At 53.6% G+C, this 16,786-nt stretch overlaps 2 protein-coding genes across 4 annotated transcripts in view; one reads left to right on the top strand and one right to left on the bottom strand.

Annotated features, from left to right (window-relative positions):
* The window catches only part of SCTR (secretin receptor), a 77,664-nt gene extending 71,672 nt beyond the window's left edge, over positions 1-5,992 (top strand). For 2 of the 3 annotated variants that reach the window (XM_086718416.1, XM_086718417.1), the window contains exons 12-13: positions 4,407-4,448; positions 5,522-5,992. In XM_086718416.1, the coding sequence (XP_086574542.1) occupies positions 4,407-4,448; positions 5,522-5,692 (213 nt within the window). In that variant the 3' untranslated portion in view covers positions 5,693-5,992. Of the gene's footprint in view, positions 1-1,022; positions 1,089-4,406; positions 4,449-5,521 lie in introns of all 3 variants that reach the window. The other variant, XR_015255164.1, reaches the window with a different exon arrangement.
* Positions 5,993-7,603: 1,611 nt separating this feature from the next.
* TMEM37 (transmembrane protein 37) lies at positions 7,604-15,376 on the bottom strand. Its single transcript, XM_086718418.1, has 2 exons — positions 14,996-15,376; positions 7,604-8,945 (listed from the first exon to the last, which is right to left on the bottom strand). Exons 1-2 carry the CDS (start codon positions 15,014-15,016, stop codon positions 8,373-8,375), a joined length of 594 nt encoding a protein of 197 aa, XP_086574544.1. The 5' UTR covers positions 15,017-15,376; the 3' UTR covers positions 7,604-8,372.
* Positions 15,377-16,786: the final 1,410 nt, after the last annotated feature.

Raw genomic sequence — 16,786 nt, forward strand, 5'->3', positions numbered from 1 at the left:
GTCCATAAAAAATGCCCCAAACCGAAAAATCCAGAAGTAGCATCATCAGCATATTCTTCAGAACCAGTGAAAAGAATTCCAAGTTGTTGCCTCTGAGGAACAGGAAATGGGGGCAGGGGTGTTAGGAGGCGGCTGTTGTTTTGTGACAGCAATCATTTGACTCTTTGAAACTTGCATGCATACACAACTTACTGAGAATAATACCCAACCTAAAAAAAAAAAAAAAAAAAGGAAGAAAGAAAGTGAGGGAAGAAAGCACCTACCTATTCATTCGAGATGTTGTGAGGCTTAAAAACAAAACAAAACAGTAAACGTGTTTAGACAGAAGGACTCTTAACATGAATCCCAAACGTCACAGTGTTATTTTGTTTACTCATCGCTGTCTCCTTCCAAAAATAATATGATGTAGCTTTCAGGAAAACCATACAGAGGACAAAAAAAGAAAAGAAAAACAAAGGTAGCGAAGGATCAGTGAAAAAAAGAAAAATAAAAACCAAAATTGAGTTCATACAGAGAAGCAAATTCAGGAGAGTGCTAGGAAGGTGGGAGAACTTAGAGATTTCCAGTAGCCAGAGCAAAAACAGAAACACAGTCTGTTCTAAGATTTATAATATCCGCAATGGAAACAAGCAAATTCCCAGGAAAAGCCTAGAGATTATAGGCTTCAGGGCCTGAGAGAAGTTTCTCCCAGTGGATTTTCCTAAAGAAGCCAGCCTGTCCGCAACAAGATTGATTATCCTGCAAAGTCCTCCTCACTGGGGAGGCTTTGGTCTCAGGACGGGGCTCAGAGTCTCCCTTGTTGCCTGAGTTCAGTTCAGGGTGGGTGAGGCCGGGGTCACCCTTCTGTCACTTTCAGGTTCCGGGGAGGACACATCACTGGGCACACGTCATTGAATAGAGTCAGGTCTTCTCCACACCCTGCCTTCAGGGCTGTCCCCTCTGCCCAGAGCTCCCTGCCGGTGCCCCAGGCTCCAGAGAACCCAGCCTCTTATGTAATCCACATTCTTCGTTTCTTCATCCAGAGTTTCTGTGTCCACCTGCTCTTGTAATGTGTGGGAAGGCTGGGCTCACAATGGCCCATTCGGCAGGTGGGGGATTCCAGGTCCACGTGGGTGGAAGGCCATGACCTGGCTTCCAGAAGTGGGTAGTGACCTCACTGAGAGCACAGATACCCATGTCTGCCTCCCTGCACAGAAAGGGAACTTCCTGTCCCCTGGAGTTGGGGCTTGTGGCTGGGGCTGGGCCATTTGGTTTCTCTCTAAGGAAATGGCTTGTCAAGAGAAAACCCAAAAGCACTTTCAGAATGTTCTCATAGAAACATTCTATGTTTACAAAGAAAATGGATCGTTAAGGTTTTTTTAAACTTTGCTCACATACAAACATGTATCACTTGATTATCTATTACCCATGTATATTTTATATAATGTATATATTTTAAAAATTCTATATTATAGAAAATTTCTCCCATATATTAAAGAGAATAGTAGATAGTGAGCCCCCATGTAGTCATTGCCCACTCAAGGCAGGTATGTTTCATGTCTGTCCCCAGCTGCTTCCTCCACCATGTCCCCCCTCATTTTAATCAAATCAAAGACTGTTTTATTCAAATGTGAATATTCTAGTCCGAATCTCTAAAAGACAGGGGCTGAACGAACACACACAGAACCACAATACATTATCAACGGCATATACTTTTATTTTAATGTTTATTTTGAGAGAGAGAATCCCAAGCAGGCTCTGTGCTGTCAGCACTGAGCCCCATGCGGGGCTCGATCTCACGAACCGTGAGATCATGACCTGAGCTGAAATCAAGAGTCGGACACTTAACCGACTGAGTCACCCAGGCACCCTGTCATATACTTCTGGCTTTTTCTGATTGTACACGTAAGAGTTGTTGTAGAAAATTTTGAAAATAAGGAACCATTAAAAAAGAAAAAAAAATCATCCATAATCTCATGGCCCCAGAAATAATCTGCTATAAATGATGGTGGGTTTACTTCTACATCTTTTTTTTTTCTTTTAAGTCTCTTTTCTATCCAGGAAGACACTTATGTATGCACAGTTTATATAACTGAGGTCATGCTGTGTGGTTTCCCTCTTTTTTTTTTTTTTTTAATGTGTGGTGTCCTATCTTGTGTGTTCTAATTCTCTATCTTCCTGTTGCCTCCACGTCACTAAAATTCTTCAAAGACTTCATTTTTAATGATTGTATAAAAACTGTGGAATTTCTTTTTTTTTTTAATTAAAAAATTTTTTTTAATGTTTATTTCTGAGACAGAGAGAGACAGACCATGAACGGGGGAGGGTCAGAGAGGGAGACACAGAATCTGAAACAGGCTCCAGGCTCTGAGCTGTCAGCACAGAGCCCGACGCGGGGCTCGAACTCACAGACTGCGAGATCATGACCTGAGCCGAAGCCGGACGCTCAACCGACTGAGCCACCCAGGCGCCCCCAAAACTGTGGAATTTCTTAAACTCGCTGGCTGTAGGAGGCCTGCCCTATATGTACCTGGGGCACAGCTCACTTTCCCTCACCCGGGGCTCTGGCCCTCACCTGAACTGTGAAAATGTGTCTCCGGATCTTGGAGGCCCAGGCACCCCTGGGCCCCATGAGGTGGGCGCCATCCACAGCCAGCAGCCTGACCACCGGCTCTGGGCCAAGCACGGGGCCAGTCCTGCCTAAACCCCTGTGACCCAGTTCCTTCACCTGTAAAATTGGGGTCCTCCCCCTCCCCCCCTAGGGCTTTGGCAAGGATTCAACGAAGCCCCTAGAGCCCAGAACCCCATGGTTATGTGGGTCAGACAACTCCACATCTAGTTGTCTCACCTTAAAGCCTGACTTTTCCATCTGCTGACAGAGGCTCCCAGGTGAGAATGCCGGAGAACCACCTGGGATTTTTTTTTTTTTTTTGAGACAGAGAAAGGGGTGGAGGAGGGGCAGAGAAAGGAGACAGATTTTCAGAGACAGATTTTCAAGTAGGCTCCATGTCCAGCACAGAGCCCAATACGGGACTTGATTTCTCCATGTGATCATGACCTGAGATGAAATCAAGAATCAGACACTTGACTGAGCCTCCCAGGTGCCCCAGTCTGAGATCATCCGTCCTCAGGCATTCGGATTTGGGGTAACCTAGGCAAAAGCTCCCAGGCGATCCTAACGTGCTACAGAATTTGGAAACTGCAGCCTCGAGTAGGCGTTCCTGCCGCCCACTTCCCCCAAATGGTCTCCGTTCTACGTAGCAGTCCCCGATGCCTGATAGTCTAAAGCAAATCCTTGAGTTTTGTCACTGTTAAAATGCCAACAGCCCTGAGCCATTGTATGTATTAAGTCTACCATAGCTGGGCTGGTTCATCATCCTCTGCGGTCCTTTCCAATGTGGTAAGTAGGTAAAGGCAGGTCTGGATGGGACCGGGAAGGGGAAGGGAGCCCCCCTGAGGTCAGCGCTATGGCACGCAGACCTCTGAGGGGAAGGGTGCCCACCAGCCAGGGAAGCTGCAGGGCAGAAGGAAGGGCAGGCTGACCTGAGGGGTCCCTGAGGAGGTGAGCAGGACGTAAGCACTGCAGAGACCCTGCCCTTGGCTTATGGTCCCCAGCAGGTCTCTTGGCCTCAAACCCTGCATCTCAAGACTGGAGTCCCTGGCCGAGCTCCGTGCCAGGACCACTGGGAAAACAGAAGCTGCAGATACTAGTGAGGAAGGGTCCTGACAGGCACAGACCTCCATCACACCAGGGAACATAAGAGTGCACACAGCCCCGAGGCCCCTAACCAAGGAGATGTATACGGGGAGGTCGCACACACCCCACTTTTGGCAGGCCAGCACCAGCACGCAGGCTTTGCTGATTTCACATTCACACCTTCGTGTTTCAGTGTGAAGAGCTGGCCGTGGTGGACCGCCTCTGAATTTCCAGCTGATCTTGAAAATGAGCCCTCACCAGGCCCAGGGTCTCGCAGGGGCCGGCCCCTCCCCCTACCTAAGGGACAGTGCGCTTTGGGCGCCACCAGTCTCTGCTTCTCCCAGATGGCCTGCCTTACTAACTCAGGGGACTGGCCTGGTCCCCACGGGCCCAAGTTAGCAGCTTCTACTCTGTGGTTGCTGGAACCACAGGTGTCCAATGCCCGATGCTGGACACTGGGCTCACAGACAAAAGGGGCCCTGCCCTTGCCCTAAGGAGCTGAGTCTATGCTGGATGATGCCAGCAGAGCCGGGGGTACAGTAGGGGGCTCAGAGGACGTAGCCCTAATTCCCCCTGAGGTGAGAGGTGTGAGAAGGCTCTGGGACACTTCCTGGGGAGAAGTGAGCCTGGGGCTGGCAATTCAAGGATGTGGGGGGGAAGCTGAAGGGAGGCTGGGTACAGGAGTACCTGCACTGACCCCTGCTGCCTTGCCCCCCCCCCCCCCCCACAGGGCCTGGTGGTGGCCGTCCTGTACTGCTTCCTCAATGGGGAGGTGAGTTCTCAGCTGGCCTGGAGAGAGGAGCTTCCTAGCCACTGGATCCCTGTTCAGGAGCTCCCCAGAAAAGGTGGTGGGGAGAGGTGGGGTGTGGGCTGGGTCTCCTGAGCTCACTTCACGGGAACATCGAAGCACCCAGAAGCCTAGTTCACACAATTACTGCACACGACCCTCCGTTCAGCACAAGGGGGATTCTGTATGTCTGGGCTGGAGCCTGAAAATGTTTAACAAGCTCTCTCCAGGAGGTTCTTACCCTAGAGCAAGTCCAGGAAAGAGGGAAGTACGGGCACCCCAACAAGAACCCGGGCTCCCGACTGCTCTGCTGCTTTGCCTGGTGGGTGACCCTGCTCACTGCCCACTGCCCTTCAATGGGCCTCAGTGTTCCCATCTGTAAAATGGCGCAGAGGCAGTTACAGCAAATCCATCCTCAAGGACCCTCCAAATGAGTGTGGACTCCTGGGAGGGCCAGACACTTCCTATGAAGTCTCTGCTCCTGCGCAGAGCAGTTGGGGGAGGACACACACAGAAGCAGCCCAACCACTAGCTGAATACAGTCCTTCACACAAGTAAGGCCTTTCAAGAACTGTCGACCATCAAACTGGTTCGCCACACTTGAATGGGAATAACCTGTTTTCCAAAACTCAAGCATGAAGCCTGGCTTCAAAGGTTTGGGCTGCTACAGCTGGGCACCGTGGAGGACATTTCCAAAGAGCAACTCCCGGGCCCCCAGATTAAGTTGTGAGCTAGGGAGGCTTCATGGGAAGGAGTCCAGTTTGTCCCAGGTGATGACCTGATTAATTCTGGAGTTCTGGAATTTGTGAGACAGCCCTAAGCCCCTTCCTTGGGACCCAGGCGGCAAGATGGAAGGTGAAAGTGTCCAGGAGAGAGGGGCCCTCAATACCTACTGGATGTTGGGGCCGGAAATGGCCAATCTGAGGGGACTGCAGGAGAGGGGAAGATACAAGTTGTGGGACTATGCTGAGGTCCTGGGGGTGGGGGTGGGGGTGAATGGGACTGAGGGTACAAGGTTGGTTCTTCTCTCCTCCACTGATGGTGGTCTCTGGGGGCAGGTGCAGCTGGAGGTTCAGAAGAAGTGGCGGCAGTGGCACGTCCGTGAGTTTCTACTGCGCCCCGTGGCCCTCAACTCCACCTTCAGCAATGGCACCAGCGGCCTCACCCACAGCACCAAGGCCAGCACCTCAGAGCAGAGCGGGGGCACCTGCAGGGCCAGTGTCATCTGAGAGGCTGCAGCAGGGCCACGCACGGGACAGAGACCAAGATGGGTCACGAGAAGGCTAGACATTGCTGCAGGACAGTCCGTATCGGTCTTCTCAGCAGACATCATAGGCTTTTCTCCTGTGACCAAGAACTCCCCTCCTCTGGGCCTCGGGTTGGGGAGGGGGCTGTGGTGAGAATTCCTCAGAACTGATCAAAGCACAGGCACCGTGGGGCAGGATGAGGGCCTGGGATTTGGGTCTGTTGTGTTGTGCGAAGGGCAGTTCAAGGGTTCCAGAAGGCAGGGAAATAAACGGTAGCTGGGATGGGTCTGGTATGTAATTGCCCGCTCTCCTTTAGCCCTCGAGACACAAGGTGAAGGATGCTGAGGCTGGCCTTCCCTACCCCTTCCTGCAGGAATAAGCTCGAAGCCCAGGAAACATGGCAGTCGAGACCCTTGGCCCTAGATGGACCCTCCTTATCCCTCACTACAACTCACCTGTCCAGTAGCTCTTACCCTAGAGCCTCAAGACAACTGGATTAACCTGACCATGTCAGTGAAGCCAAGAGAGACGCCAAGACCCCCAGCTTCCTTTTAGTAACCCAACAGGGTACAAGGCACCCTCCCGTGCCTCCTCTTTCACAGTCACCTGCAGCCCAAGGGGCAGAATAGCCAGGAAGGGGGCAGGATCCCATTGGGCAGAAAAAGAAACAGGTTCACGAAGGTCCTGTGACTTGCCCAAGATACTCAGCAAGCAGGGGCACAAGTTCAGTCCAGGGCTTTGGGGTTCAAATCCCTGTGCTCCAAGGCTGTGTCTGTCTTCACTCCTAGGCAGGGGGGCAAGGGCCTGTCTCCCTGTCCCATGGGGATCTGTCTCCCCTTTTTGTCTTTGGATTTTAGTTTCCTGGACTATTGGCACTCCCTGTCCCACCAGCCGGGTGAGGATTAAATGGGACTATTTGAACCCTTTTACAAAACACAGCCTATTAGTGTTCAGGGGAAAGCATTCTGGACAGAAGCCCCAACATAAAGGAAAAGGCATCTTGCTGGTGGGTGACCTTGGACAAGTGCTGTCCCCTCCTGGGCCCTGGCTTCCCACCCCTGCATCTCCCCACTGCAGAGACAAGGAAGTCACCCCTTTGTACCTTGTGAAGGGTCTCTGGAATGAAAGCCCAGGGGCTTATTTTCCAGAGCCAAGAACCCAGCCTGTATGGTTGATGAGCTCTGCTCTCTGAAAAACTGGTTGGCCCATGACATCTTTCTTGATCTCCATGGACTCCACATGCATTTGGAAATAGAAGTTTTTAAAAAGCCACCACAGGGGGTGCCTGTGTGGCTCAGTTGGTTAAGCGTCTTGATCTGGGCTTGGGTCAAGATCTTACGGTTCAGGAGTTGGGGCCCCGCATCGGGCTCTGTGCTGAGAGCCAACGCAGAGCCTGCTCAGCATTCTGTCTCTCCTTCTCTCCACCCCTTCCCCACTTGTGTGCTTTTAAACTTCAAGTTTAAAAAATTAAAAAAAAAAAAAAAAAAAAAAGCCACAGGGGATAGATAGAAGCACCCAGAAAGGGCACCTGCAGTAATAAGGGTGGGGCAAGAGACCAAAAACCCATACAGTGACCAGCAGCTAGGATGGACCAGGTGGAGGGGGAAGAGGCTAGTGTGGAATGAAACGGTTGAAGCTACTGGGCAGAAAAGAAACTGGGAAGGGGGCAATTGGCTGCACAAAAACGCAGATTTGCCAGCAAGGATGGAACTCTCCACTGGTTCCTGGTCCCCTTCACCTGCACTCATCCCCAGGATGGGTGGTAATCATTACAAGTGTAGGCAAGTCCCCTTTACCCCCTGGAGTCCAGCAGGTCCAGATATGTGCTCTGGGAGCCAAAAATGGTACCTTGAGGCCGTCTGACCCTTGCCAAAGACAGACATGCACACATGCTCGCCTCAGGGAGGACTGTGTATTGGAAGGTTGGTGGGCCATCCTGGGAAGCTGGTTCGAAGAATTAAGGCAGGATTCCCACAGACAGCAGAGATGGCCGGCTGCTGGCGGCTGAGGTTATTCATGGATTATGCCCCTCCCACCCCCACCGCAAAGGCAGGGTTCAAATCAAGTCAAATGGTTTAAAAACCTATTATGTGCAAGACATTGAGGGAATCCTCAATAACATGACCAAAGCTATAGCAAGGAAAGGTGCACAGAGGTTCTTTGGGCTGGTGGAAGAAAGTCCTAGGCACTGACTGGATATGCTTAGCTGGAAGAATGATCTGCTCTGGGCAACCCCAGGGGATCCCAGGGACCCACCTGCCCCTACCCTGGCACACAGTCAATAAAACAAGGGTGAACTTCACTTAGCTGTGCAGCCAGCCCAGGCACCAGTCACCCAAGCTGCTTCCTAATCTAGTCCCATCCTGGGAAGAAGGATTCAAGAAAAGAGTCTTAAAATGTGTTAACTTCTAAAATCAACATCCTAATAACTTGGCTAAGGCTGTGCAGCTGGTGGCCCTAGGGACGCTCCTGACCTCTGCAGGCCAGCTGCAAAGGCCACTGGGCTGGTTCTGGCCAACCACCAAAATGTTATGGACTAAGCAGCAGCAGTTTCAAGGTCACGGTCCCACCCCTACCCCCATCAGAGGTCACGTGTTGAAAAAGTCCCGTCTTGACCACACTTTCTTGTAGAACCTGACGTCCTCGGATTTAGGAGGGAGGCCTAAAACTTCCTCGGTTGGCTCCAGGGATGGGTGATGCTGTTGACGTGAAGGCCGCTGATGGCATTCAGAAAGAAGAGGAAGGAGGCCGTGAACTCGCACCAGAACATCAGGGTGAAACCAATGAGCGTGACCTGGTTCCAGAGGAGGATCACGAAACTCAGGAGCCCCCCGGACGAGAGGATGAAAGAGACGAGGAGGAGGACACAGCCCACAGCCCACTTGCGCCGTGAGTGGAGGTCTTCACACACCTGGGACACCATGAGGAGCTCCAGGCCCAAAATGGCGACCACCACAGCCAAGGCGCCCACGCTGCGGGCCAGGACCATGCCCACGGCCAGCCCGGGCACGTGGGCCTGACTCAGGTCCCTGAGGCAGCGTGGCCCCGTCTGGTTGGAGGAAGTGCAGAAGTGCCAGAGCCCAAAGAGGCGGTCCTCAGCCAGCAGCCAGTGGCCATCGCAGATGGAGACGGAGGAGAGGACCAGGGCCAGGGCGGCACACACAATGATGAGGACCCGGATGAAGGATTCCAAGAAGGGCCGCTGGGGCCTCCGCTGGGCCAGCAGCCTCTGGGCCTAGAAGACACCACAGATGGCATGTCAGGGGAAACCCTTGCCCACGCTCCCGGCTTCCCATAGCCTTATTTTCTGTTGCCGTCCCCTGCAAAGCTTGGGACGCCCACCTTTGCAAGTAGCTTCCCTCCCTCCCAGCCCCTCCTTAACTTGCAGCACAGACCCGCCTTCTTGGGGAGCCCTTCCCCCACTCCACCTGCTCCCTGTCCTCTGTTCAAGACCCAGAAGCACGGACTGTCCAGCTATTCACCAGGCACGAAGGGTTCCCTGACCTTTCTTTCTCTAACGATCTTTATGAAGAAGAAATCCAAATTCTACTGACCAGCAAGGTGGCAGATCCTAGTCTGTTCAGAATTCAGAAAACTTGTCAGACCAGGCCAGTGTGACCTTGAACTTGCAGCGCCCTGTGGGTTTCTTTGCATGCAAAGCAAGAACCCTGCCTAAAGCACTGTGAAGGTTGTTAAAAGCACTGGAATATTAGTATTCTTTTTTTTTTTTTACTTAGCCTTCTAATACAAGGCTCCATTTTCCCTCTCCCAGGATTTCCCAGTAGACTTCAGTTTCACCCTACTCTCCACCCAGCTGGTTCTGCACATTCCAGGCTAGGTGTTATTACCTTGTTTTCCTCAGTACCGAAAGCGATGTTTGCACCTTACCCTTTAGTCTTGCTCAGCCTGAACCTGAACCCCACCCAGCGCTGGCCAACTGAACGGTCTAGCAGCTTCTGGGCGTGGCGGAGCTCTGGGCGTGGCTCTCCCTCAGCCTCTAGTTGCAGCCCTGGAAGAGTGCACCCACCCCTCTCTTCTGCAAGCTGGGCCAGGCGTCCGGTGAGGTGTCCCTTATCTCACAGCCCTGGGACACCACCCAGGCATGGGTCCCCTCCCCAACCCAGAAAGCAAAAAATAAAAAGAGAAACACTTTCAAGAATCAAACTCCTTACGACACACCATAAGCCCTGCACCTTCTGCCCTGCCTCCCCCTCCTGCTTCACCTCCCAGCACACGCTTCCTGGCCCCCTCACTCAGACACGGCCGCACTCGTTCTAGGCCCAAGGACAAGCCCAGAACTTTCTTCCTCAGACCTACTGGTCCCTCTGCCTACAAGAGTCTTCCCCCGACTGTCTCCTTTTCTCCATTCTTCATGTCTCAGTGGAAATGTCACTTCCTCACAGAGATCTGTCCTGCCTCCCCACCCAAACCAGGTTCCCTCCTGTCAGGAACCCTGTTTTCTTCTCTGTTCCGACCAGCAGTCATCCATTTCCTTTTGATTTGTGCTTATATGTTGTCTAGCTCACACAGACACCGCTCACCAAGAGGGCAGGGCCTCCCATGCAGGCACGGCTGCGTCCCCAATACCTAGCACAGTGCTTGTCCTGGGCATTCAGTAGTTCTGCAACCACTGTCACTTCCATCTGAAACTCCTGCCCCAGCCCCCCCGCTTTTTTGAAAGTTTATTTACCTATTTCTTGAGAGAGAGAGAGAGAGAACACGAGAGGGGGTTGGGGCAGACGGAGAGGGAGAGAGAGGATCCCAGGCAGGCTCCACATGCTGGTGCAGAGCAGGAAACGTGAGATCATGACCTCAGCTGAAATCAAGCGTTGGATACTTGACCGACTGAGCCACCCGGGCCCCCCTGGAGCTCCCTTTAAGCGAATCTCCTGCCCTGTCATAAATTACCCCCTTGACAGTGCCTATGGAAGCAGGTTACACCCGCTTTGGGAGGTAAGCAGACAGCTCATGGGGCTCTGTCACTGCTGGGAAACTGAACAGGGACTATGGGGTGCACCCTATACATGTGCAAATGGAGGCAAGTCTGGGTCATGCTTTTCAGGGAGGGACAGGAAGCAAAGCCACGCTCTGGGAGACTCCTGCTTCGGTCAGATCCCCAGCAGGAACATCAGACTGGTTGCTGACCTGCCCACCTAAGTGGGAGCCACCGTGAATTTTCTGCCCCAGGGATACATGAATAAGGACCTGGTTTGCTTTCAGCACTTCTGCCTAAGCAGGGGCTTGTTTTACTCAAACCTGTGAGGTTGGCAGAGTAGGAAGCTCCCATGGGGGTGGGGGGGGGGGGTAGGTGGCATAAAGAGAGAAACTATGTCACCCAGAGGCCAGATGACTTACCCAAGATCTCTCACCTAAATCACAATAAAGCCTGTTACGGCTGCCTGGACAAACGTATAATGTGCAGGATGCATTCAGCCAATAAATACCGACTGGGGCCTTCCAGGTACAGGGTCTTTGGTTAGGGGCTCAGTATTACTGGTGAGAGGAAGAAGTAGCCAGTGTAGAGGGATGCCCCAGGGGTCAGGGCCCCAACTCCCCTTGCGTCCTATGCAGGGTTCTAGGTGCCGCAGGAGGGGAATAGGGGAAGCTGAGTTGGCCAGCTCGGGCCCTGTCCTCACTCAGCCACAACAGGTCATTCTTTTTTTTTTTTTTTTTTTTCTTAATTTTTGAGAGAGAGCGAACGACCACAAGCAGGGGTTGGGGTGGGGGGGAGCACAGAGAGGGAGACACAGAATCCAAAGCAGGCTCCAGGCTCTGAGCTGTCAGCACAGAGCCCAATGCGGGGCTCGAACTCATGAACCACGAGATTGTGACCAGAGCTGAAGTTGGACGCCTAACCGACTGAGCCACCCAGGCGCCCCCACGACAGGTCCTTCTTACCACCTGGACACATTGGTAGTCCAGGAGTCTGTGTTGGATTTCATCATAAAAAAACAGCTTGACTACTAGGAAACAAACCAAGGAAAATTTGAAACCTCTGTGTCTACAAACCATTAAAGGTGTTTGTCCTTGGGCAGCTTCTTAACCTCTTTGGCCCTTGGGTTTTTCATCTACAAAATGGGGTAGGTGACCGCTGCAGGAAAGCAAAAGCCATGAAGGTACCTGGCCGGGTTACAATGCCCCTAGAAGTTGGCTGGTAAGGTCCTAGGATGGGAGAGCCCTGGAAGCAAGGCCTCAATCAAGTCACAGAACACAGGACCCAGAAACCTTTTGACCCTAGACATCACGCTGTCTAGACAACAGGTATGTCCCATCCCTCCCTCAGCCCCACCTTCCTTGGGCACAGACTGGACTTTAGTCTCCCGGCCCATCACACTGGGATCAAAGAGAAGACAGCTCACGTCAGTTCATTTCTTCCCCCTCCCACCTCAAAGCAGGGCCTCCTTTAAATTCTCTGATCGCCAGGGCGCCTGGGTGGCTCAGTGGGTTAAGTGACCAACTCTTGATTTCGGCTCAGGTCGTGATCTCACAGTTTGTGGGGTCGAGCCCCAAGGACGACTCTGTGATTGACAGACAGTGCAGAGCCTGCTTGGGATTCGCTCTCACTCTCTCTCTCTCTCTCTCTGTCCTTCCCCTGCTCACGCTGTCTCTCAAATAAACTTTAAAAAACAAACAAAAAACAAAGAAACTCTGATCACCAAGAAAACTCCCAAGAATTAAAAGACATCATGCATATAAAGGTGTTGGGGAACTATTGATAACATGAGTAACAATAATAATATATATTGGAGTCTTCATTCCTCACCACCCTGCACCACACTGGTCACTGCTGGCAGCTCCACTGGCCTTCAGTGACCTAGGGCCTGAAACCCTCTCCTGGAGAGGCAGCTGGTAGCAGTGTGGTCAGTGGAGGGCCAGTGGACAAGAGGGAACCAAGGCAGTCGGGTCTTGCCCCCGCCCGGCCCGCCTGCAGCTGTGGGACCTTGAGCAAGGAACTTTAATCTCCTTTCCTCGGAGGAAAAAAATGTGAGTGTTTCTCTTTTCCCTCTCTAACCCTCGATGATTTCTATGATCTGTAGGACAGGGTCACTTGACACTCCTGGGCCACTGAGTCCAAGGCTAAGGGCTTCCCTTCCGCAATCCCCCAGGACCCCACCTGCCCCCCCTCACTACTCATCCTTCACGTCCCCAGCCCCCGCCTCCATACTTGCCTCTAGTCTCACTGCCCACTCTGTGCAGGCCCAGGCCAGGCCCCTGTCATTATTCACCAGAAATTTCTTCACCAGTTTCCTAAAGAGTTGGCCAGCCACTGTCCTTAGGGCCACAGCCCGCGCCTGCACTGGCCTGCATGACCCCCGCCGGCCTGCTTTTTAGCTCTCTGTCCCCGGGCATGTTATTTATCCCCTCTTTCTCTGGGTTTCCTCCCCTATAAATGAAGATAACATCATCTACCTCAGCTGGTTGTCTGGTGGGGCTGGAATGAGCTATCACTTCAAGTGCTTACAACAGTCCCTGGGGCTGATTTAAGGGGCTACTAGGCAGCAATGACTAGAGTCATGCTGGGACAGCGCCCCACCCTTGGGGCAGAGGCTCCGGGCTTGAGCCATCGCCCAGGAGCTCCCACAGCCTATCCAGCTCCCAAGGCCTATCCCACGGCCTCCCCCTCTTCCTCCGCTTACTAGGTCCCCTCCACCCGCTGCCAGACTTCAGGCCCCTCTGGGCCCAGCACTCGACGCCCCTGCCAGTTAATCCAGTTTGCAGCTTCTGCACCTCTTAATTTAGCACTCACTTCCAGATATGTCTTCTAAATCCTTGTTTACAAGGATTTACAAGGATCTGCAGCTGCACCTCGCGGGCTTCTCGAGGGGAGAGACCACACCCGGTCCCACCCTCCTCACTGCCAGTCCCCTTCTTCCCAGGGCCTGTCCCAGATGCTCCCTCATCAAGACTCAAGATTATGAAGGAAAACAAAGACAAGGGACTCGATGCAACCCGCCGTCCTTCTCCAAACGCCTGTGTCCGGGGGCTTGGGGGGTGGTTACGATTTCTCCTGTTAGTCAAAAGTGTAAAGGGCAGGTACGATTTGCAGCCAAGAAGTCCTGTTTTGAATCTCGACTATGTCGTTTGGCTGGCTACCGTGAGCAAGTTACTTCACCTCTGGGCCTCAGTTATTTTGTCTATAAATTGGGCAGAACAGCGTCTACCAGAGTCACAGCTGGGGGCGGGGGGCGGTCTGGGCATTTGCAGGCAAAGTCAACTGAGCCTCTCTAATCGTTAGAAGGTGGTTCCAGCCAGAAGACTCTGGGGGAGGCGAGCTGGTGAAATGCCTCCGCGGAGAAGCAGCTTGCTCGCCTGGTAGCTAGGGGTCGCGCCACTGACTTGCCTTTGGACAGCAACGCACCAGAGGGCAGGGGGCAGGAACGCGTAGGTTCTGGGCCAACAAAAACATCTTGCACCAGTGTGAGAAGTCAGACCTTTGGGGATGCGAGTCCCTCTCCCTCCCCTCGCCACAACCTTCTCTCTCTCTCTCTCTTTTATTCTAATTTTTAAAACTGGTTTTTATTTAGTTTTGCGACAGAGACAGAGTGCGAGCAGGGGAAGGGCAGAGAGAGAGAGAGAGAGGGAGACAGAATCCCAAGCAGGCTCTAGGCTCGGAGCTGTAAGCACAGAGCCCGGTGAGGGGTTCAAACTCCCTAACCCCGAGATCTGGACCTAAGCCGAAGTCCCCCACTTAACTGACTAAGCCACCCAGGCGCCCCTACAACCTTCTCTCTTAAGTGCCTGCGCGCCCCAGTGAGTCTGTCCCCGCCCCAGCACCCCAGATGCGTTTGGAGAAGCGGAGAGATGGTCTTTCTAGCCCCCGCCCGAGAAAGTTCTGGCTTCCCCGGAGTCGCATCTTCATGTTATGTAAGACAAGCCTCACTCTGCAAGTGGACTGCGTCCATCCTCCACCCCAGACGCGCCTCTCCTTTTTAAAAAGGACCCCTCTGGAAAGCCTAATCACAGTTACTGGTGACCCCAAAGAGAAGCAGAAAAATCCACCGCAAGAAGCTTGGGGGGCCTCGGGTGCTAGCAGGGCCCCGAGCGGAGGCCAGAGGAGACCGCGCTGCAGGAACAGCGTCGGGGGTGGGGGGGGGCAGCGCCCCCAGGTTGCTTCCCGCCCACCTGCCTCCGAACCCCACAAGCTTGCAACAGAAGACCGGCAAGGCGGGGATCCGGGGTTCCGCGCAAAGTCCCTTCCCACCTCCCGGTGGGGCAGACCCCCGGACCGCTCCGGGAGGGTCGGGGGGCAGCCGGCCCAGCGCCCCGCCGGGTTCCCGGGGTTACCTGCACCGCGATGGCAGTCATGCTGCGCCCGTGCTCCGCCGCGCGCTCCTCCTCGCGCCCTCCGGCCGCTCCGCAGCGCCTCCGGCTCGGGGCCCGGCACCCCTCCCGGGGGGCGGAGCGGGGCGGCTGGAGGGCGGGGGAGAGGGAGGGGGCAATCAAAGCGGAGCCAGGGAGCTCGGGGCGGGCGCGTCTGACCCCGCCGCCCTCCGCGACTCGGCTTACGCTGAGTCAGCGCGGGCGGCCCGGAGGAGCCCCCGGGCAGGGGCGAGGAGGAGGGCTCGGGACCCTGTGGGCGCGAAACCCTGCCCGAGCCGGCAGGGGTCCCCCGAGAATGAGGGAGGAGCATCCGGCTCTCGGGGCAGGGCCGGCCCGGCTGACTTCGGGGCGGGAGTTACTTCCCCGCTCCTGAACCTGGGGCGTCGACATCTGGGTCTCTGATTCCTCGAGGGAGGGCCAGGCGGGCGCCGGAGGAGTCCGCCCCAGCCCCAGCTTGTCCGGAGGAGGCGCTAAGGTCCAGAGAGACTAGGCACGCGCCCGGGCTCTGCTGCTTTCAACCACCCGCTGTGTGGCCTTGGGCTGCTTGTTAAACGTCTCTGAGCCAGGGATAATAAGTAAAACATGTGTGAAAGATCGGGGTCTTGCGAGGCCCTTAGTATGTGTAAACGGAGTGGGACCTTCTGGAGCCAACCTTGCATCACTGTTCTCCTCCCCGGAGGGGGATATACAAACCTGCTCCCCTCCTGGCCTCAGGGACCATTGAAAAGGCAAATACAACAAGGCATTGTGCTTCCTCGACTTTTTTTTTTTTTCTAATTTTAATGTTTATTTATTTTTGAGAGAGAGACTTTAATTTTAATGTTTATTTATTTTTGAGAGAGAGACAGAGTGTGAGCGGGTAAGGGGCAGAGAGAGGGAGACACAGAATCCGAAGCAGGCTCCAGGCTCTGAGCTGTCAGCACAGAGTCCGACACAGGGCTCAAACTCGCGAACCATGAGATCATGATCTGAGCTGAAGTCCGTCGCTTAACCAACTGAGCCACCCAGGTGCCCCTTGCTTCCTCAACTTTTGACGGGGCCTGAGTTCAGAGGCGGCAGCCCATAAAGTCCCCACACCGGAATGGAGTGGCAACAAATTCCAGACTAAGACCCTTCTTTCCCTCCGCAGTTTTAGGGGGCTGTGTGTTGATGAGGAGGGCGACTTCTGCTTAAGGCAAAGCGAGATCCTCTGTCTCCTTAACTGAATCAGGGATAAATGAAATGATTGGGCTCAACTAGGCAGGCAGGCAGCTTCCTGGTGTCTTTACCCAAGGCTATTTGAAATAAGGACGCTTCTCCTGGACCTGAAAATCTCTAGATGCTAAGAAAACCCAGAAAGCCATGTGAGAAAGGGGGAAAGTTACAGTGGTCTGAATCTCCCACTTAGATGTTCCTTTTGAGTTCCTCACTGCCAGGTTCTCCTCCCTCCACAGCCCTGGGCTCTAGAGGAGGGATTCACCCAGGAAAGGAGGGCCTGGCCCTGTTGGGGTCCCTTTACAGAGCCCTAGGATGCTCTGTGGGAGGGAACTTCTGGGTTTCTGGGGCCTGAAGAATTTCACATGACCAGGAAGGGAGTGCCTGGAATAAAAATCAGGAAGAACTGTTAGGTTGGGTGATCCAGCCCCATTGTGCGCCTCCAAATGCCTTCTACGATTCCATGTGTGGTCAGGCGTGTTTGGGGATATATTGTCTGCTATGCTTTCTTGGTAAGAATAGAAAGTCTTGAATCAGTGGAATTTAGAACAACATGTCCTG

This window comes from Puma concolor, chromosome C1, assembly GCF_028749965.1.
Source record: "Puma concolor isolate L17-30 chromosome C1, mPumCon1.1.hap2, whole genome shotgun sequence".
NCBI lineage: Eukaryota > Metazoa > Chordata > Mammalia > Carnivora > Felidae > Puma > Puma concolor.

Excerpts from the sequence above, each read along its gene's own strand:
- TMEM37 (XM_086718418.1), bottom strand. The coding sequence starts at position 15,016 with ATGACTGCCATCGCGGTGCAG. Across the intron at positions 8,946-14,995 it reads TGACTGCCATCGCGGTGCAG|GCCCAGAGGCTGCTGGCCCA; the intron begins GTAACCCCGGGA and ends GGTGTCTTCTAG.